This window comes from Schistocerca piceifrons, chromosome 6 (genome assembly GCF_021461385.2).
Source record: "Schistocerca piceifrons isolate TAMUIC-IGC-003096 chromosome 6, iqSchPice1.1, whole genome shotgun sequence".
NCBI classification, from domain to species: Eukaryota; Metazoa; Arthropoda; class Insecta; order Orthoptera; family Acrididae; genus Schistocerca; species Schistocerca piceifrons.
The window spans coordinates 229,703,924-229,726,043 of NC_060143.1; the positions used below are offsets into that span (position 1 = coordinate 229,703,924).

A 22,120-nucleotide genomic window follows, 5' to 3' on the forward strand; every position below is an offset into this window, starting at 1 on the left:
CAGTTGAACAAAACAGACAGCATCTTGAAAGCAGAATACAAGATGAACGTCGACAAAAGCTAAATGAGAATAATGGAATATAGTCGAATTAAATAAGGTGAAACTGCGGGAGTTAGATTAGGAAACTAGACACTTAAAGTAGTAGATGAGTTTTACTATTTGGGCTGCAAAATAACTGATGATGGCCGAAGTAGAGGGAATATAAAATGTAGACTGGCAATGGCAAGAAAAGGATTTCTGAAGAAGAGGCATTGGTTTACATAGAGTATAGATTTAAGTGCTAGAAAGTCTTCTTTGAAGGTATTTGTCTGTGGAGTGTAGCCACATATGAAAGTGAAACATTGATGATAAACAGGTTAGACAAAAAGAGAGAAGAAGCTTTTGAAATATGGTGCTACAGAAGAATGTCAAAGATTAGATAGGTCAGTCATGTAACTAATGAGGAAGTATTGAGTAGAATTGGAGAGACAATAAATTAGTGACCCAATAAAGGCTCGGTTGATAGGACACATTCTGAGACCTCAAGGGATCGCCAATTGAACTGGTGGGAAGTGTGGGGGGGATGAAAATTGTAGAGGGAGACAGAGACGAATTCAGTAAGCAGATTCAGAAGGTGTAGGGTGCATCCTTCATTCGAAGATGAAGAGGCTCACACGAGATTGTAGCATGGAGGGCTGCATCAAACTAGCTTTTGGACTGAAGACCACAACACGACAACATTGACTCGCACTATCCAGTTAAAATTCCTCAGGCTACCATTTACACAGTTAATAGACGTCAGTTTTTGCTTATCACATGGCTTCTCTTTTATATCTCCATCACTCTAATGATCAAATACATTTAATCAGCAGTAATTGACAAACAATATAATATTGACAGGAGACAACAGTTATTTATAAAAATACATTGTTTTACCTGTTGCCTGTAGGATTTTGTTGCCTGTCTAATAGTGACATACATGGTTGGAACCGTAACTATTAGTGACTACTACATAGTAACAGCAAATCTGCCACCAAGTAGCCCTGACTTGTCAGTACCAGTATGAAGCCACTTGCTACCACCAGAATAGATAAATAGTGATGCATGGCACTGCACCTAACTATTAAGGTTACCGAGTGGTATGTTCCTGTGCAGAATTGCGTTAGTGTGGACCCACTGCTGCCATAAAATATCGATGTTGGTAGCTTTCTGTGGCAGAGGGAGTGAAAAACAGCTGAATTCTTGGTATAATGAGGGCCACTATGAATGCAGTTGTTAAAGTAAACAGAGAATGTATGACTAGTTGCTTGAATTCAAAAATGTAAGATACCATTCCAGTAGTTGACACTAAAGTAGAAGGTCAGTATGCATGGAAACTGACAATGTCATAGCAGATCAACCAATGAATCCCTACCAGTAGATGATTCTGGACAAAATTGCTGGAAAATTTGAGTACAGTATTATCCTTGTTGAGATTGGTTAGAGGAGTGTGTAATCAATAACACCAAGTTGGTTGACAGTTGATTGTATGCATGCACTGTGGACAATATCACAACAGCATTTGTGTCGTTACGTTTGCTAAGGAGATGCATTACCCATTTGAATTGACAGGATAGTCCTGGTACAACAAATATGATAGTAACAATTCATGAATGGTAGTCCCAACATCTCGGGGAGGGGGGGGGGGGGTTGGGGGGAGATAATCTTGATATGTGAATGATATTGTAGTGCAGGTGATCATTTATCATCATTGATAACATTGGCAAACATTTGTTACGAATTTGTAATAGAGTGCAGGCTTTCACAACAAGTGTTTTCTCAAGCTGTAAATTGTGGCCTTAGAGGCTCTGGTAAAGATCAAAACTATTCACTGATGTTCCGTCATTGTCTGGGGAAATATCGTCAGAGATCAGTCAGCAACTGCCAGTCGACTTCAGAAGATATCTCTCGCAGATGTGCATTGCAGAATTTGTCATTCTGGAAACAAGCCTATAGATAGTGGCTAAGCCATTTCCCCAGTGGATAGTTCAGTTGGTAAAAGCTCTGCCAATGATTGCAGAGTGATAGTCATCTGGAGTTCCATCAACAGTTTGACCTTACAAGGAACTCTGAGAATGTACATGCAAAGATGAAAATGTGTGTTAGTAAGATATTCTAATGGGAAAATGTGTAGAACAGCCTTAAGATGTAAACAGTCTGGGCTCTTCTTGTTCACTGTAAGATTTGTAGTCATTGTTTTGGTTCATGCTGTTATGGAGTTACCTTTTGAGCAAAAAGAAAAAGTAAAAATAATGTGTGTGGTTGCTGAACAAACTGTTTCATTGTGTGTAACAAATGTGTTCCTTCTGAACATTTCATTTTACAGTTTTAGATACTTTGGTTTGCATCTTCAGGTTTTGTTGATATGCATCAGTCATATGCAAAATGAGAATAGAGGACCACTCACTTGCAGGTGGATAATAGATGATGCATAGTCACACTTAAAGATCAGATAATTATACTACCATTGTTTTCAAAAATTTGCTCTTCTGCTACTGTTGTTAGTAAAACTGCACAAACCTCCATAGTCACAAGGAGTTTCACCACTGTCAAAAACTAATGTGAATTTGTGATCCTAAAGGCAGAAGGTATCATGAAAATAATTTTTTTTTTGATTGTTGGTTATGATGATATGAAGTATACGCCGTGCGAACATAAAAATATTTTAGACCAAATACAGGTCCTAACTCATTTTAAATGGCAGCTTGAGGAATGGGACATGCCTGATTGTTGCTCTGGCTTCATTTCTGTGGATTCATAAACCTAGTGACATTTTTTTTGTTGCTTTGAGCTTTTGTGAGGACTTGGAAGAAAGAAAGTATTGTATATAACAAAAACACTGTTAGGTTTGTTGCTGTGTCTTAACTTGTAGTGCCTCGAGAATGTCGGTGTAAGTTCTCGAGACACTTGGCTTTCCACCATCTCGAACATCCGATATTTTAAGTACGAGGGTGAGAGAGTGAAGATGTGTCTATCTCGCCACCAGTTTCTGTGTGTGCAGGGTGGATGTGAATCGGGAGAATGCTGCAATAGTGACGGCACGGACAAGTGTTTGCCACTTGCGCCATAGAAGCTGTATGTCCAGTACAAGGAGCAAGCATGCTTTATTCCGTGATGGTGTAACGACTGTATTTGTTGTGTACAAATGAACTATGAATTGAACTAAAGACACCTACATTTGATTGTGAAACTTGTGAAGTTGTTTTATTGTGGAGACGAAAATATAAGAGAGTTGAACAAAAAGTATCCTGAGAGTATAGAATCATTTCAAGAGTAGAAAGAAGTCTATTTTGAAATTCCTTTAACCAGCTGTAGTCTTTGGGGAAGAAGAGTTTGTGAAGATCAGACACAGCCGTCTGACCTGAGTGGAAGATCGTCTGCACACAATACGTAAGTCAACTGTGAGAGACATGCGAGTCTTGCACCCCAGTACCACACTGTCTCGTATCGTCAGAAACCATGAGAATGTGGCGACCTAAGGGGCAGGACCCAAAGAAAATGGGAATTTCAAGACAGAAACAGGAAGAAGATATGATTTGCCATAGCAACTAGGTCTAACAAGATGTGAGAACTGTTTCCAGTAATTGATTTGAGTCCAATAAACCAATGGAAGAAAGAGGCGAGTGCAACATAGTAAAAGACGGGAGAACGTAGCAGCAACAAAGAAAAAACGGGAGAAAAGACCTCAACCTTTCTACTAAGAAGCTTGGGTGTGAAGAGTAAGCAGTTTTCACACACGTACATTGCGTCACCGCAGTAACCAGCCACAGACGCCAAATGCACCAGCTGCTGCTCACCAGTGCTGACTTCGCATCTGCTTGCCGCCGACGATGCTGAAACCAACATTCAATGCCGCTGGTGTCAGTTCTGTCCACTGGTGCTGACTACACATCTGCTCACCAACGTAGCTAGAACTCTACGCCAGGTGAGGAAAAACACTGTTTGATAAAGTTGAAGGAACTGTTGAATGATAAACTGTTAGCGTAGTTATTGTACTCAGTGGTGAATTTTCTTTTAGGTGATTACTAGGTCTAAAATCAATAAAGTTACGCATCAAGAACAGCAACTAGCAGAACCAGCTGTGGCTATGACAGTGAATAAGAAAATGCCAGACTGGGCTGAAGTAGCAAATTTAATTAAAGAACCATGTCTAAAGCTACACTCAGAGAACAGAGTCGAATGCTCAAATTACTACTCTAAGTAAAAATTTAGAAGCTCAAAATACTCAGTTGAATGTTAAGTTGGATGACCAGAAGGCTGATTCAGCCGTTTTAAGTGAAAAGCTAGATGAACAGAGTGCTAATTTAAGTAGAGAAATACACAGTGAATATTCAAGTAAATAATGAATTGGACGTTCAGAATAAGACTTTAGGATTGCTAAGTGCAAAAGTAGATGAACCTAATAAGGAATTTAGCTAGTTGCGTGAAGGTATGAGAAATTGGTAGACTGAATTGACTCTTTAAATAATAAGGTAGAAAATGTGAAGTTAGATTTAAAGAGTGAACTCACTAGTTTCTTGAATACTCAAGTTAATCAACTATTTACGGAGTTTAGCCAGAGACAGGTTGAGCAACTTCGAGATTTAACTAAAAAATTAGAATTTGATATTGAAGATAAATACAATAATGTAGAATCTGAATTTAGTGAAAAATTAAAATTTTGTAAAATTGTATGTAATGTTAAATTTAATTCCATAAGACAGGAAATGAATACTTTGAAAAAGAGCACGGATTGACCTAAGGAAGTAATGTCAATTATTCAGTCGAAAATCCCAGGTGTTACTGCACGCATTTTTAGTTCCCGAGTAGATAATATAGGATGAAGTTTTAAAGGAAAAATAGCGAACTTGGACATTGTAAATGTAAGTAGTTTGGCAGAACCATTTGAACTAATTAAAGATTGATAAGCTACCGAGAGTATAATCTCCAGAAACATTTCAACGGTTGCTTTTTCAGAACTTAATGATGCTAGCAAGGTTATGGACGACTTGTGCGAAGAATTCAAACTTGTCCATGACAAAGTAGAAAATAGAATAACTTTACCTAATGTTGTGTTACCGAGTAAAGTGGTGAGTGTTTTGCTGTGGGGAGACCTTCACACACAATTTAATGAGAAGTACTGGTCTGCACTTGCTCATGTGAGGTTAATATCAGATCCATGGGATACGGGCAGAGTCACATTTATCTCCCAGGGATGTTAATGTCCTGTCATAACAGGTGGAGTGACGACCGTCGGATCCCGAGTTGTTTACGGTGTTTCTTCTGTACTATTTTTCCTGCACCAAATTCCCTTCAAATCTTAAACTATTCTGTAATCTATTCTTGAATTCTTAAACTATCCTATATTGTTAGTAATTAGGAAATCGGATATGACTAAAACATTGAGACCAGTTCAAGGGAATCACGGATAAACAGTGATCTCTAGACATGAAATGAAACGAATAAAATATTATATGAGTGAAAGGTACAATATGATGGTACTATTTAAACCAAGTGATGTCGAGACAACATAAAATGAATAGAGGATTTTATGTGTGTATAAAAGTATAGTATAAACTGAATGACTAAACAACTATATTATCGTAGTGTATAATTTTCTATTTTTTATACAACATTTTCTGAGATGTGATGTATAGGGGAGGGTTTATATTAATATGGGAAGGGGTGGGTAGTTTAAGTACAAGTATGACTAACACTAAACACACACCACACCTTTCAGACAACCCTCTCAGACAAGTGTGATTGATTGTTCACCATTTGCCATTCCATAGGGCTTGCTAATATTTTTCTTTGGTGACTTCAGAGGTGAATGTGAGAATGTCCATTCTGTAGGAGACGTTTAACATCATACCTCCTCAGGCTTCTTACTCAAGTACCGGCAAAGTAGGGATCCTGGGGAAGGGGGGTGGGAAGGGTTTCCTGTCTTTGAGGCTATCTGCTTTCTCTTCTTCGATCTTAGCAACCATTTCTACAGTTCCCTTTTTTACTTCTCATCTGAGTATCTACCTATCTTTTCCCTCTTTCCATATTCATATACTTCTATCGCAGAAGTCCTTCTCTTTTGCCGTAGTTACAAAGAACCTACAACTGAACTTCACATAAGTAGGCTGAAGAATCAGGCTACACACACACACACACACACACACACACACACACACACACACACAAACATGAAAATTACAGATTAGAAAACTGAAGCAATGTCCGAATCGCCAAGGGATGTAAGGGAATAGACATCTGTAAATCTGAGTAGATGCACATATTACTTTGTTGATATGTGATGGTTCTGGATAAGAAAATAACAATCAATGCATTTGCCTAGAGAAGCAGGAGCAAGAGAACTGGGGCAATAAGTATAAAACAGGGATAAGTTAATTGGAGTCAGTTGTGCTAGTCTCTTGAGAAAATGCATAGTATCTACTGGGAGTTGGTAAATACAGGTAGACATAGCATCTACTATGTGTAGGCATGATATCCGTTTATATAGTAGGAGTGAGGAGTGAAAGAGGACTCTAGGGTATTAAGATGGAGTATTGGAAAGTGAAGTTGAGGTGTAAAGTAATTTGTAATTTTACCAGAGAATATTTAAGAATAGTATACATAAAGATGTATGCTAGGGCAATGAACCAGGAGGCCAACTCAAGAAGGATACAGAGAGTGCACTCGACATTTATTGGATGAAAAAAAGGGTGGATAGGCAGACCTATCAAAGGCTGACCTATACTGCACCGACAGGGGCATCAAGAAGAGGATTGACCTGTACCATAGAAGGATAGGATTAAGAAAGGGGTGTACCTACCAAAACAGAAGGAGAAATGGTACTCCTGGGATCAACCCATGTAAGATATAGGCACTGTTCCTAAAGGGAAAAGGGCAGTATCGTGGCACGAGTCACACGTTTAAAGGGATGAGTCTGGTAGGTTTCAATTCTATACTTCACTAGTATTATTATGTTCTATGAGTGCCAATAGGAACACTTTTATTTTGCCCAGAGTTCCTCCAGACTACAAAAAGTGTATAAATAATAAGACAATTGTGTATTAAAGAAGCAGTGCAAAGAATTAGAATAAAGAATAAAGCACTCAAGTGTCGGGAACACCTGGAGTTTGTGATTGGAAATTGAGACAGAGTCCTAACAAATCTTAAATAATAGAATAACTTACCAGATCATGATGGAATATGTGGGGTCAATGCCAAAATAGAGTGAGAGTATATGAAAGATTAGCTAGAGTTTATTCTAAATGAGTACAAAGATCTATGTTGGTGTGTATATTGCTAGAATTGTGTGTGATATAAATTTACATAATGATTGTATAAAATACCTCGTGTTCGATTTAAGGGGGGGCATATGTAGTGCTTAGAGAATTTCAGAGCAAATTCTAGAAACACTTGGCCTTCCACCATTTCGAACACCCAATATTTTAGAGGTGAGTGGGAGAAATGAATACGTCCTCCTGCGCATCGCCTATTTGTATGTGCAGGTCGGGGGGGGGGGGGGGGTATTGAGAAAAAGATAACGGTGGCAGACAAGTACCTGCTGCACGGTCCACAGTCTCCATGTATGGGTTGAGAAGAACAAGGAAACTTCATGTAGTATTCTGTGCTTTTTAGTGTCTATGTTGATTGTAAAAAGACTAATGAAAAATTGAATATAGATTTCTATGTTCATTCATGTATTGGACTTGTTGAAGACTAGAGACTTTTGAATTACTTCAAGTCTTGGCTATGAACGAAGCAAGACACATGTATATTATTTGAATATGTGTAAATGAGTCTAATGTTTGAGGAATAAGTTAGCTTGCAGAAGTTGTTGTCTGTGAAAGTTGAAAATATATAGTGATTGAACTGAAAAGTATTTTACGAGTACCAAAATTATTTCAAGGATAGAGAAGTATTTTAATAAATTTCTTTAACCAGCTATAGTCTTCGGCGAAGAAGCTTTTGGGAGATCGACGTAGCTATTACCCAGAGAAGAAGATCGGCTACACACAATATGCAAGATAACTGAATTGAGACAAGTGTGTGCCTTGCAACCCAATACCACTGTCTCTTGTCATCCAAAAAAACGTTAGAAACCGAGGATAAAGGGGAGGTGGGATACAGTTTGGTCTGCAAATCTGAGCAGTTTGGAGCAAATGCAGAAAGACAAATTTCCAGTGATGGCAGGTGATTGCTTAGATCAGCACCAAACATTGTCGCTGGGTACCTGCGTGAGGTGCGGACTTTGGAACTCGATAAGGATACTTTTAAAAAGAGATTCAAGGAACACAAGGGTCTGAATAACACATTCATTGTATTCAGACTAAACTACTCCACTGAAGGCTAATTCTAAACCTTAGAAAAAGCAAAGGATTCGACTGTTGACACAACAGAAGTCGGTGTCTGAGGTCATAGGTCAAGAACTAACAGAAATAGCAATCACTATCAGCAATGTAAAGTACAAACATTGAGAGCAGCACTCCAAGTGAGAAAATACTGTGTTTGAATCTTCTTCAAGGCTCACATCCCAAAGATCTGATCGAGAACACTTTGAATACGAAAAGTTGGAGTTTTTAAAGGATTGGGTGTGGCACACTGCTTTCTCCCTAGCTGCCATGAGCCTGCCAATCCACCAGCACCTTACAGGCATCTTACAATCTGACGTGCAACTCTGCAACCACAGGGTGCCTCTTGGCCAACCACATTCAGCTCCTCCCCCTCCTCTTCCTTACCTATAGGTAGGGATTTCTTGTAATAAAATCCCATTTGGGGTAGCAACAGTGGTCAACTGAAAGCTAAAAATCATAGCCCTTCCAATTGTGGCTAGCAGCAACAGAGTTTTACATCATTTTCCTGTTTCCTGGGGATTCTTGTGAGTAGGGATCACTATTCCAGCAGTTTTACTCATTTCCCGTGTCACTTTAACCTGTGTGAACAAGCTGATATTACTGTTCTCAGGAGCTAGTGTTAGGCTTGTTACACATTCTAAGACATACCTGTTTGCAACCACCATCTACAGTGACACCTTACAAAACTGCGCAGATATTGGATGGAGTTATCAATTAATTCTCTGAACTGAAACTTGTACCCTGGGGCGACTGTCCTGGCCACCTGCAATTTACAGACTGCTGCCATTGCTGTTTACCTCATGTAACCTAAACACTACCAATGGTTTGCTCTCTGCGTAGTGTGTCTGCTTTCCTATCTTGGAGTGTTCTCTCTGGATTCAAGCATCTCAAGCTTAACAATACACAAGTTAGTAAGTCATCAATACATCACAGTATGTATGGCATGAGTACTATTGGAAAAGGGTTAATAGCAGTGCTATTATTAATTTACGAAGCCATCCTATAAAACTATGGAACTAGTTTAATGCATGCTGCTTGCAAATCAGTGCCAGAGGAATCTGACACATGTAGTGAAAGAAACTATGAACTTAAGTGATGAGTGCAGAGCAGAAATGTACTAAAGACACTGTAAGTGGACCATTATTCAAACATTTTTCAAAATTACAATTTTAATATACAAAGGCTATTCAAGAGATATTAGACTTTTATTTATAAAATCAATCTTTACTCATATGCAATTATTTGATGCTACTCACCTTCAAAATAGTCCCCTTCAGCTACTACACAGCTCCCCCAATCCCCCCAGGGTGTACACAACTCTTTTGTGGATACGTGTGTAGCGAGCACGGGACCCCGAGCTAATGTGGCCTTCCTTCCTTTCCGGGCTGCATACCTTCCCTTTCCGTATCCTTCCCCATCCCCCATCTTTGCCCCCCCCCCCCCCCTCACCTCTGGCTCTTTCCTTCCCTTTCTCCCCCTCTGGGAGTATGGTTTGTGCCTACGTCCGGAGACGGACGCTTGTAAATGTACCGCACTCTTCGCCTTCCTTGCTTGTATGTCTTCATCTTTTTTCGTCCTTCTCTTTTCCTTACCTCTTCTCTTTACCTCTTCTCTTTACCCTTTTCTCCGCTGCGGCGTTTGAGACCTCTCTTCTTTCCTTTCCCTGTCTCTTTCTTCCTCCCTGTGCGTGTCTGAAGGCCGACCCACGCACTTCCATGCGTAGCCGGTGACAGGGTAACGCGTAATTCCCCGCCCCGGGTAGACAGGTAGGACACGTACGTACCCCCTGGTAACGGCCAGGCCCAGGGAGGGGTGATTACCCGAGCTGATACCTTCCGAAAGTGCCAATTGGTCCCTCCGTCCATTTGTCGGGAGGTGTGACCTGAGGTGTGAACAATCACCTAAGGCGGGTGTGCCCTCGGTGAGGGCCCCCACAAGGGAGGAGCGCGCCATCGGAGACGCCGGTAATCATGGGGGATTCTTCCGCAATGGTTTCCTCACCTTCCACTATGTCTGCTCACAAACGTAAGTTCACTGAGTCTCAGCCACAGACGGTTCTTCCATCGTTGCCACAGTTCCTTGTTGTTTCTCGGTCTGACGAAGGTCACGACTTTTCCACGGTCAACCCTTTCATTATTCAGAAAGGTGTCGACGCAATTGCGGGTCCTGTAAAGTCTTGTTCCAGATTACGGAATGGCACCCTGTTGTTAGAAACACACAGTGCCCTCCAGGCTCAAAAATTGCTGCGTACTTCTCTGCTCCACACCTTCCCTGTCCGGGTGGAACCGCACCGTACCTTAAATTCCTCGCGTGGAGTCGTTTATACACGCTCCCTCGATGGATTGTCTGATGAAGAAATTCAGCACTACCTGTCTGACCAGGGCGTCACGGCTGTTCATCGGGTTATGAAAAGGATTGACTCGAACATCATTCCAACCTGCACTGTCTTCTTAACATTTGACAAAGTTCAACTCCCATCAAAAATCAAAGCAGGCTATGAGATAATTTCCGTTCGCCCTTATGTCCCAAACCCTACGCGTTGCTATCGATGTCAGCGGTTCAATCACACCAGCCAGTACTCTTCCAATCCAGCCAAATGTGTTATGTGTGGCAAGGATGCCCATGAGGGTGCTTGTCCACCTCCATCCCCTCGCTGCATCAACTGTATGGGTGACCACGCTGCTTCCTCTCGAGATTGCCCCGTTTTTAAGGACGAAAAACTCAGCCAGGAAATAAGAGTGAAGGAAAAGGTGTCGACCTTTGCTGCTCGAAAGTTACTCGCCAGTCGACAGCCCACTGTGCCTCAGAAAGGAAAATACAGCACTGTCCTTGCTTCTCCTCGGCCAACAAAGGAGGCGGCCACGCAGACTTGCGACCTCACCTTTAGTACCACGGTCATCAGATCGGCCAGCGCAAAGATCGCCTGTTCAACCTCACCACTTTCGCTTGCCCACTCTATGGCTCACCCTTCGTCGGGTTCTGCTAAATCTCGAGCCCAAAAGTCAGACGCCAAGTCTTCGAAAAAAGAGCATTCTCGTGAAGAGTTTTACGTACCGCAACTTCACAACCATCGGTTCCTCCTTCATCTAAACATCATACTTCCAAGAAAGCTACGAAGAAACACAGTTCCTCTCCTTCTCCGCCAAGGCGTGTCCCATCTACAGCACCACCTGGCGGAAATCGCCCTCGGCCGTCTTCTGTGTCGCCGAGGCGCACTGCTGATGACCGGTCAACTGGCCGATCGTTGGTGGCAGGAGCTGCTCCTGACCAACCTATGGATCAGGATCTTCTGCCTTCGACTGAATGCCATTCCATGCTGTCGGTCGCAAGCTCTGAGCAGTCGTTGAGTTGACAGCACCCTTGGTCACGTTCCTCCATTTTCTGTCCATTATCCACTGGAATATCCGCGGCATTCGAGCCAATCGGGATGAATTGTCGATCCTCTTACGATCCTACTCGCCGGTCATCTTCTGTCTTCAGGAAACAAAGCTGCGTCCCCATGACCGCTTTGTTCTCCCTCATTTTCAGTCTGTCCGATATGATCTCCCCTCTGTTGAAGGCACTCCAGCCCATGGAGGACTCATGATTCTGCTCCACGATACTCTCCATTATCACCAAATCCCTTTAAACAGTTCCTTCCAAGCTGTCGCTGTCCGTCTTTCCCTTTCTGGATACACGTTCTCTCTTTGTACGGTATACATTCCATCGTCCACACCAATGGCACGAGCTGATCTCCTTCATCTTCTTGATCAGCTTCCACCCCCCTATTTGCTGGTTGGGGACTTCAATGCCCACCACCCGCTTTGGGGATCTCCACATCCTTGTCCACGTGGCTCACTATTGCTAGACGTTTTCCACCAAGCGGATCTAGTCTGCCTCAACACTGGGGTCCCCACATTTTTGTCTGCCTCCACGACAAATTTATCTCATTTGGACCTTGCGGTCGGTACTGTTCCGCTAGCTCGGCGCTTCGAATGGTTCGCCCTTGATGATACCCACTCGAGTGACCACTTTCCATGTGTTCTTAGACTGCAGCCTCAACTGCCATATATGCGCTCGCGACGCTGGAAGTTTGCCCAAGCCGATTGGACACTTTTTTCGTCTCTAGCGACATTCGATGACCGTCGCTTTCCCAGCGTCGACGATGAGGTCACACATGTTACCGACGTTATTCTCACAGCTGCGGAATGTTCAATACCACGCACCTCCGAATTGCCCCGGCGCCCCCCAGTTCCTTGGTGGAACGAGGCATGCCGTGACGCAATACGTGAGCGGCGACGTGCTCTTCGCATTTTCCGTCACCATCCAACTTTGGCAAACTGTATCCGATATAAGCAGCTCCGTGCGCGATGCCGTCGCGTCATCCGCGATAGCAAGAAGGCAAGCTGGAAATTCTTTATTAGCTCATTTAACACCTTCACTCCCTCCTCGGAAGTTTGGAGTCGGCTTCGACGGTTCTCAGGCGCGCCTAGTTTCTCCCCGGTCTCTGGGCTCACTGTCGCGCATGATACCTTCGTGGACCCCGTCGCAGTTTCTAACTCATTGGGTCAGCACTTTGCTGAGATTTCGAGCTCTTCAAATTACCCGCCAGCGTTTCTCCCGAAGAAACGTGCAGCGGAAGTGCGACGTCTTGCTTTCTCCTCTCAAAATCACGAAAGCTACAATACTGTTTTCTCCATGCGGGAACTCCAACATGCCCTCTCTTCTTCTCGCTCCTCCGCCCCAGGACCGGATGGTATCCATGTCCAAATGTTGCTGCATTTATCAACCCATAGCCTGCGTTACCTCCTTCGCCTTTATAATCGAATTTGGACCGACAGTACCTTTCCCAGGCGATGGCGGGAAGCTATTGTCGTACCCGTTCTGAAACCTGGAAAGGACAAACATCTCCCCTCTAGCTATCGCCCCATTTCTCTCACGAGCAGTGTCTGTAAGGTTTTGGAGCGTATGGTGAATTACCGTTTAGCTTGGTGGCTGGAATCCCGCAGTCTTTTAACACCAGCCCAATGCGGATTCCGAAAGCATCGTTCTGCCGTTGACCATCTTGTTGCTCTCTCCACTTATATCATGAACAATTTTCTCCGGAAACGCCAAACGGTAGCAATATTTTTTGATCTGGAGAGAGCATACGATACCTGTTGGAGGACAGGCATTCTCCGCACACTGTTCTCTTGGGGCTTTCGAGGCCGGCTGCCCCTTTTTCTTCGTGAATTTATGGCAGAGCGCACATTTAGGGTGCGGGTGAATACTACTCTCTCTCGTACTTTCTCCCAAGAAAACGGGGTACCCCAGGGCTCCGTGCTGAGTGTTGTACTGTTTGCCATCGCCATTAATCCAATTATGGATTGTCTCCTTCCTGATGTCTCGGGCTCCCTCTTTGTGGACGATTTTGCGATCTACTACAGCTCTCAACGGACCAGCCTGCTTGAAAGACGTCTTCAAGGATGTCTCGATCGCCTCCACTCGTGGAGCATCGAAACCGGCTTCCGTTTCTCACCCAGTAAGACCGTTTGTGTTAATTTTTGGCGACGTAAGGAGTTTCTTCCGCCCTCCTTACATCTAGGTCCTGTCAACCTTCCTTTTTCCGACGTCGCTAAATTCTTGGGTCTTATGTTTGACAGAAAACTGTGCTGGTCCTCCCACATTTCCTATCTTTCGGCTCGCTGTCTGCGTTCCCTTAACACCCTCCGTGTCCTGAATGGTACCTCCTGGGGAGCGGACCGAGTGGTCCTTCTCCGCCTCTATTGCGCCTTAGTGCGCTCGAAATTGGATTATGGAAGCATAGTCTACTCCTCTGCTCGGCCGTCTATTCTTCGGCGTCTCGACTCTATCCACCACCATGGATTACGTTTAGTGTCTGGAGCTTTTTACACCAGCCCTGTGGAAAGCCTTTATGCTGAGACTGCTGAACCTCCGCTGTCCAATCGGCGGGCAGTCCTTCTGAGTCGTTATGCTAGCCATCTGTCTTCCATGCCTGCTAATCCAGCCCATGACCTTTTTTTCGACGCCTCCTTTGATGTCGGGTATGCAGGCCGCTCCTCCTCCCTACTACCCCCGGGAGTCCGCTTCCGTCAACTGCTCCATTCTCTCTCCTTCCGCTTTCCTAAAACCTTCTTGACAACTTGGGGTACAGCACCGCCTTGGCTCCGTCCCCGGATCGACTTGCTCAGAGACCTATGTAAATTTCCCAAGGATGGTACCCCTACATTTGTCTACCGTCGGGCATTTGCTGCTCTATGTGCACAACTGACGGAAGCCACATTTATTTACACCGACGGCTCGAAAACATCGTTAGGTGTAGGGAGTGCCTATATTGTTGGCGACACCCCAAATCACTTTCGGCTTCCCGACCAGTGTTCGGTTTATACTGCGGAGCTTTACGCTGTTCCCCAGGCTGTCCACTACATCCGCCGCCATCAGTGGATACAGTACGTAATCTGCTCAGATTCTCTCAGCTCTCTCCTAAGTCTCCAAGCTCTTTACCCTGTGCACCCTCTGGTCCACCGGATTCAGGACTGTCTGCGCTTGCTCCACCTGGGGGGCGTCTCAGTGGCGTTCCTCTGGCTCCCGGGACACGCTGGTATCTGTGGGAATGAGGCGGCCGATATAGCGGCCAAGGCTGCAGTCTCTCTTCCTTGGCCAGCTATTCAGTCTCTTCCGTGTACCGATCTACGGAGCGGTTTATGTCGCCAAGTTGCTCATTTATGGCATGCGCATTGGTCAACACTTCCCCATAATAAATTGCGGGAAGTGAAAGCCCTTCCTTGCGCTTGGACCTCTTCCTCCCGAACGCGTCGTCGGGAGGAGGTAATTTTAGCTAGACTCCGGATAGGGCACTGTCTTTTTAGCCATCGACATCTTTTAAGCGGTGATCCTCCCCCACTCTGTCCCCACTGCTCTCAGCTGTGGACGGTCAGACACCTTTTAATTGAATGCCCCTATTTTAATCCGTTACGCTCCCGTCTACAGCTATCGCCTGATCTATCGTCGATTTTAGCAGATGACACGCGCTCAGCTGACCGCGTTCTACAGTTTATTAGTGACAGTGAAATGACGTCAGTCATTTGATTTTTTTGGGGACAACCAACCCCTTTCTATAGTGGATTTTTAAGCATTCCTTCTGCCTTTAGTTTCTCAAATTTTATGACCTTGTTCCCATTGCTGCTGATTTTAAATTTCGTTTTTTTCCTGTTTCCTACGTCACGGGCTGGGCGCTAATGACCATAGAAGTTTTGCGCCCAAAAAAAAAAAAAAAAAAAAAGAGCTCCCCCAATGTTGCTGCCACTGCTGGAAGCATCGCAGGAAAGCTTATTTTGATATGGTTTGCAGTTGCTCTTTCAAATTGCACATAATGTCTTCCTGTTCTGAAATCTGGTCCCTTTGCGATTATCTTTCAATTTAGGGAAAGCCAGCAGTCACTCAGTACTAGGCCAGGAGAATAGGGAGGCTGCCAAACCACAGCCATGTTGTATTTGCACAAAAAACTCTGAATCAATTGAGAACAATGAGTGGTTGCATTATCATGGTAAGGTGTCCACTGCTCGCAGATATGTACATTTGCATCTCACTGCTTTACTAATGCTATGCGGAACCTCTCGGTAGTGGTTCTTACCTTGTGGGGCATACTTGTAATAGACTAAAACACTGGAATAAAAAAGACAGTCAGCATGACTTTTACATCGTTGTGGACCTGCCTCACTTTTTTGGGTCTTAGGGGATGATGGATCTTCCATTATGATGACTGGAACTTTGTTTCTAGGTCATACCCATAAACCCAGGATTGATCCCTGTGTTAAGAAAGCTGGGCTTACTGTTCACAGTATCCAGCATGTCCTGTACGATCTCTGAACTTCAGCACAAATTTTGCTGAGATCTGCCTGAAGTCCAAATGGTACGTTAAAATGGAATGAATGGATCCAATACTAATCCACAAGTCATCTGATCATTATTCATCAATTCTGCATCACTAGGGTACTTACATGATCAGTAACATAATTTGCACATGTTGAGGACCTACCTTAAAGTGGTTGTACCACTCTTTTATCTCTGTGGCACTCATTGCTTCTCTACAAAAACTTGTCAAATGTTGCAGATTGTTTGAACTTGAGAATTGTCAAGCTTAAAACAAAATTTGAGGCAGTAATAGTGTTCCACTTTTTGTCTTCTTGCCCTCAACGCAAAATCAGACTACTGCCACTTACATGTGTTTACTTGTCAATGACAAGCCAGCAACTTTTTGAAAAAAATCGGGCATGTGCACTATGCGTGCCTACGGACATAGTGGGTGCATGCCCCAGTACCATTGTTGGTTTCAACAATAAAAAATGTCAGATGCTTTCTGAACAGCCCTTGTATTGAGAAAAGTATCAGCTTTTTAGCAAATAATGTAAATGTACGTAAGAAAAATTTCATTGTTCTGTTGTTAATACATCTGAGAAAAGGTACACTGGAAATGACATGGCAGAGTTAGAAGGTACCTTCTCCCCTTTAAGTGTGCCTGTGCAGCACTATATATAGCGTGATTTTTTTCCACTATGTACAAACTCTGGGGATTGATCGATGAGAGGATGCGGAACAAAAAAAGTCTAATGAACTTGTCTGCAAATGCTTGGTTTCCATGCTAGAGACCACTTACTCAAGCATACATTGTTACAGAGACTGCGGTCTAATAAACACTGTATCATACAGCCACAGTTACAGTATGTGTTGAAAATGGTTTCAACTCGTGCCATGTTCCATCTCACATGTTCACATTGGCCAGGCTGCTTGTGAACATTGTCAAAGATAGCATGAATACATTGCTCCAGTGTCTCCACATCTGGAATGTGATCTGCATACATGATACTTTTGAGATGGCCTCATAAACAGAAATTGCACAGGTTGAGATCTGGTGAACGAGCAGGCCATGCAACTGGCCCCCCTCGTCAAATTCATCGACCAGGGAAGACACGATTGAGATACGTTCATACATTAATGGCAAAGTGGGCTGGAGCACCATTGTGTAGCATCCACATAACCCTTTGAAACATAAGTGGTACATCTTACAGCAGGGTAGGAAAAGTCACCCACAAGGAACGCCAGTAGTTCTGGCCTGTTAGGTGATGTGGAGGGAAGACTGGTCCCAAAATATGGTCATGAGTTATCCCAGCCCATACATTACAGCTGCACTGATGCTGATGATTCACTGCCACCATATCATGGGGGTTCTGCATATTTCTCATAGATGACTGTTATGGAATTTGTTGAAGATACCACTCCATATAAAGGTGACCTTATCTGTGAATAGGATGGATGACATGAATCCTGTGAAGAAACCAGTGACAAAATTCCTCCAATGTGGAAAGTTTGTCACTAGTATTCCCTACACACACTGTAAGTGTTAAGGGTAGTAACAATTGTCAGAATGTTCAACACAGTTGTCTGGCTTACCTCGTACTGGTGGGCCAACTGCCTGGTACTGACACGGTGGTTGCTTCCCACTGAGTTAATCACATTTTCCTCCAAGTCTGGTGTCCAAACATTTTGGGTACGTCCTTTGTGATTTCCTGTTTCCTGAGTTACCCTGTTTCAGACAAATGGCAAAACATTGTTGCTGTCTGTGGTTGTTATTGGCAAGGATAGGTCTCCTGATTCAACCTTACTGCACACTGGCCATTGCCATTTGCCTTTCCATAAGTAAACACCATGTTGGCAAGCTCTCAGTTCGAATAGAGACCCATTGTGTACAATGCTGTACTGCATCGACTGCAAGGTAAGTCAGCAAGAGAAGTGAGTCGAACACAGTATTACCAGTTACTATGGCAGGAAAGGGAGCTAGGGCATGATGCATGAGGAACAGTACCAAGCTCGAGGAGGAAACCATGCATACTGTAACTGTGTGTGCAAGGAACACTGCATATTAGACTGCAGTCTCTGTAACAAAGTATGATTGAATAAATGGTCTCTAGCATGGGAACTATGCATTTTTGGACTAAGTTCATTAGACCTTTTTTTAATTCTATATCCTCTCATCAATCAATCCCTACAGTTTGGACATGGTAGAAAAAATCACCATGAGAGAGAGAGAGAGAGAGAGAGAGAGAGAGAGAGAGAGAGAGAGAGAGAGAGAGAGAGCCCTTTTTTGTTGTAATAATCCATTTCATTATTATAGACACTCGAATTTACGAACTATTAAAGTTTAAAAGTGTGTCAATCTCCTTACTTTACAGGAAGAAGTCATGACGCTTGAGAGAATATTGCTTCAGACGATCAAATTTGATTTACAAGTTGAACATCCTTATAGCTACCTGCTGAAGTATGCCAAATGTCTTAAAGGTGAGGTGAATCATTATGTTTTGAACATCCTTTATAAATTAAAAGTTCAGTATTCTGTTGCAACATTTTCGTGAATTTACAGTGAGATGTTTCTTTTGCAGGAGACAAAAGCAAATTACAGAAGATGGTCCAGATGGCATGGACTTTTGTGAATGATAGGTAAACTGATTTCTGTGGTATTCAATAATTACATAAATTTAAGGTTTTAATTATGATCCATTTTCTCTGTTGTGCAGAAACTATGTAATATAGGAATTGTCAGATTGTAATGGACTTAGAAATAATCATATAACATTATTGACCGGGGAGGTAACTTTGGAGATGTTAAACATCTGGTTCCAATCTATTTGACAAAACTATGGCAATTGTTGCATCTTTGTGATGAAGAGATGAAATGGTATGTAAAACAAACACAGTCTCTGAGAAAGAAAATCTAAAACTTGGCCTGGAATTGAACTCGGAACCCTATGATCTAAAGGCAGCAATGCTAACTGCTAGATCGCTAGCTGCAGACTGACAGATTCTAATATACACAATTTTGATAATGTTTGGTAACTTTCATTCCAGACCAAATTTATGCCTCACTAAGACTCCAAGAAATGCTGTGGAAAGAATACGGTATATGTATTACAACAGTATTGTGAAAAGGGTAGATTACTACTCACTATATAGAGGAGATGTTAGTCTCAGACACAATGACAACACTGCCATCATAAATGTATAGCAGTTGTTTTCATTCTGCATTGAGTGGAAGCTGTCTCAGACACTGAAAAACTGCCAAAGGAATTGAGCCACTTGCAGAAAGTATTGAAGGAAAACAGCTAAAACAACTGTCAGATTTTGCAAGCTGTATTTCCGAAAATATGTAAATCGGAGGATCCAGAAGAGTACCCAGAGAAGCTTGTATCCCAATTGCAATGCCACCCCTCTAGTTAAAATATTCTCCATCACACACAAAATGGGAGAGCAGAGCTATAGAATCTTTGATGGGAATGTGCGCGAATAATGATGCCACATCAAAGCTGGCCATAATACCTTCTCTTCCAAGATGCATTCATTTAATTTGATTGATCAAGTCAACCGTCTTCTTGATGTGGTGCACAGTGACCAGTTTGTGGAGTAAGGATGCTGGCCAGATGTTTTGCATGTCTGTAAGTTAGCAGTCCAGTATTGCTCACGATGGGACATAAAGGTGTGCTGTTCTTGTAAAACTGGAAGGCCCTGCAATGTAGATGGTAGAGGAGCCCGAGGGAGAAGACTTTTAATAACATTCTCTTCCTGTGAAGACCTCTTGAGAATCTCCGACATCTTCCTCATTATTCTGTGTGTGGGGTTCCTTCGTAACTTCTGATGTCGCTGCCTGCAGCTTAAACTGAAACTTTGTGTCATAGTTGACTCATTCTATAATTATGGCTGCAGTGCCCTTGTCAGCTGACAGGGCTACAAGGAGAGGAAGCTCGAGAGAATTTTTTCCGTACATATCACTGCAAAAGCACGCACTTGTATGTCCATTCAAATTTGCCTTCTGAATGAGAAACTTACTGCATAATTTTTCCTTATACACAAAATCCAGATGGTGTTGCTCCTACGTGTGGTATTCAGTAGGTGGTTTTTTTTTCCCCCTGTTGTTAACAATGTTAATGGCCGATAGCTTAGCTCTAATGTTAACTGTGGTGTAAGGAAAGAATCATTCAATGCATTAAAGGGATTTACAGCAATGGCCTGTACAAAAATAGTCATGATTACTGTAACTCAGCTAACAAGCTAACACTCTACATTGGAAGGTTAGTCAAGTTGTGAATCAATTTCTGTCCATGGTGAGTAGCGTTGTATCCTTCACATAACATTCTTGTTATTCCTGCCTGGATTATCTGTATATTACAGTGTGTACATGCCCCGGGAAATCCAGGGAAAATCCGGGAATTTTTTCTGCTGGGAGAAAACCAATAATAACCCAAGACTTTTTTGGGATCCCGAGAATTTTTCATTGTTTCAGTTACATTTTTGTAATTTTGACTGGTAATAACTGATTTCCTTAAAAAAAAAAAAAAAAAACTGCATCCCGCTACTGCAGAATACTACTGAAGCAATAAAACATAAACAAAAAAAAGAAAAAATAACAAAAATGTTAATTGCGAAGGAAATGCGCCTTTTACAACAACAAAATACCATGTACACAAAGGCATCTGCCAACAGCAAAATGTGTCAAAGACCATAGCACGAAGACTATGCAATACTTGGTAACAACGAACTGCTTTCGATGAGCGTAACATCACAACTGTTTACATAAGATTAGTTTGAGCAGTTGCCAGAGGGGTCAGGCACATGTACAGTCAGTCGCATATGAGCAGTACCTTCTCCCGCTTCTGGCTACATGAAACCAGATGCTAAACGGAAAAATTTTTGTGGGACGCCCAAGCAGCCAGCTTCACGCATGCACAGAGCATCTGAGTTGTTGTGGGGAGGGGGTCCCCTGTTTACATTTAGTGATTTTGCTGTTTCCTCTTCATTTACAGCTCCGTCAGATGAAAACAAAACCAATTTCTGTGGCCGGGAGCTATCAAGTGAATTAAAATACATTCACATAATTGCGGAAGGCTGAAATATATAATTTGTTTCAGTTTTCTGATTTTATTTTATTTCCAAGTTTTTGGTAGACAAGCATTAATCATCTTACAGAACACTGAAGCTATTTTTGTCAGTTTGTTAAAGAAATTTGGCTTTAATTAATCTTTTCCACTGAGGTAGTTAATTTATTTGAAACGAAGTGTTTCATTCCACAGTATAGGCTAGTCCCAACTGTTCACTGAATTTTAAGTGCACGTTTTCATCTTCTGGCACGCATAACATTATGCCATAATAAAGAACCAAACAAGATGATAAGAGTACTGGTACACCAAGAAAATTTACGTCGCGAAAATCTACATCTACATCCATACTCCGCAAGCCACCTGGCGGTGTGTGGCGGAGGGTACCTTGAGTACCTCTATCGGTTCTCCCGTCTATTCCGGTCTTGTATTGTTCGTGGAAAGAAAGATCGTCGGTATGCCTCTGTGTGGGCTGTAATATCTGATTTTATCCTCATGGTCTCTTCGTGAGATATACGTAGGAGGGAGCAATATACTGCTTGACTCCCCGGTGAAGGTATGTTCTCGAAACTTCAACAAAAGCCTGTACCGAGCTACTGAGCGTCTCTCCTGCAAAGTCTTCCACTGGAGTTTATCTATCATCTCCGTAACGCTTTTGCAATTACTAAATGATCCTGTAACAAAGCGCACTGCTCTCCATTGGATCCTCTCTATCTCCTCCATCAACCCTATCTGGTACGGACCCCACACTGGTGAGTAATATTCAAGCAGTGGGCGAACAATTGTACTGTAACCTACTTCCTTTGTTTTCGGATTGCATTTCCTTAGGACCCATTCAATGAATCTGTCTGGCATCTGCTTTACTGATGATCA

The 22,120-nt window shown here is 42.7% G+C and overlaps 1 protein-coding gene across 1 annotated transcript in view; it reads left to right on the top strand.

Annotated features, from left to right (window-relative positions):
* Positions 1-22,120, top strand: part of LOC124802804 (cyclin-K) — a 67,906-nt gene that overhangs the window by 18,155 nt on the left and 27,631 nt on the right. The window contains exons 4-5 of the mRNA XM_047263808.1: positions 18,554-18,659; positions 18,761-18,818. Coding sequence (XP_047119764.1) covers positions 18,554-18,659; positions 18,761-18,818 — 164 coding nt within the window. The remainder of the gene's footprint in view (positions 1-18,553; positions 18,660-18,760; positions 18,819-22,120) is intronic.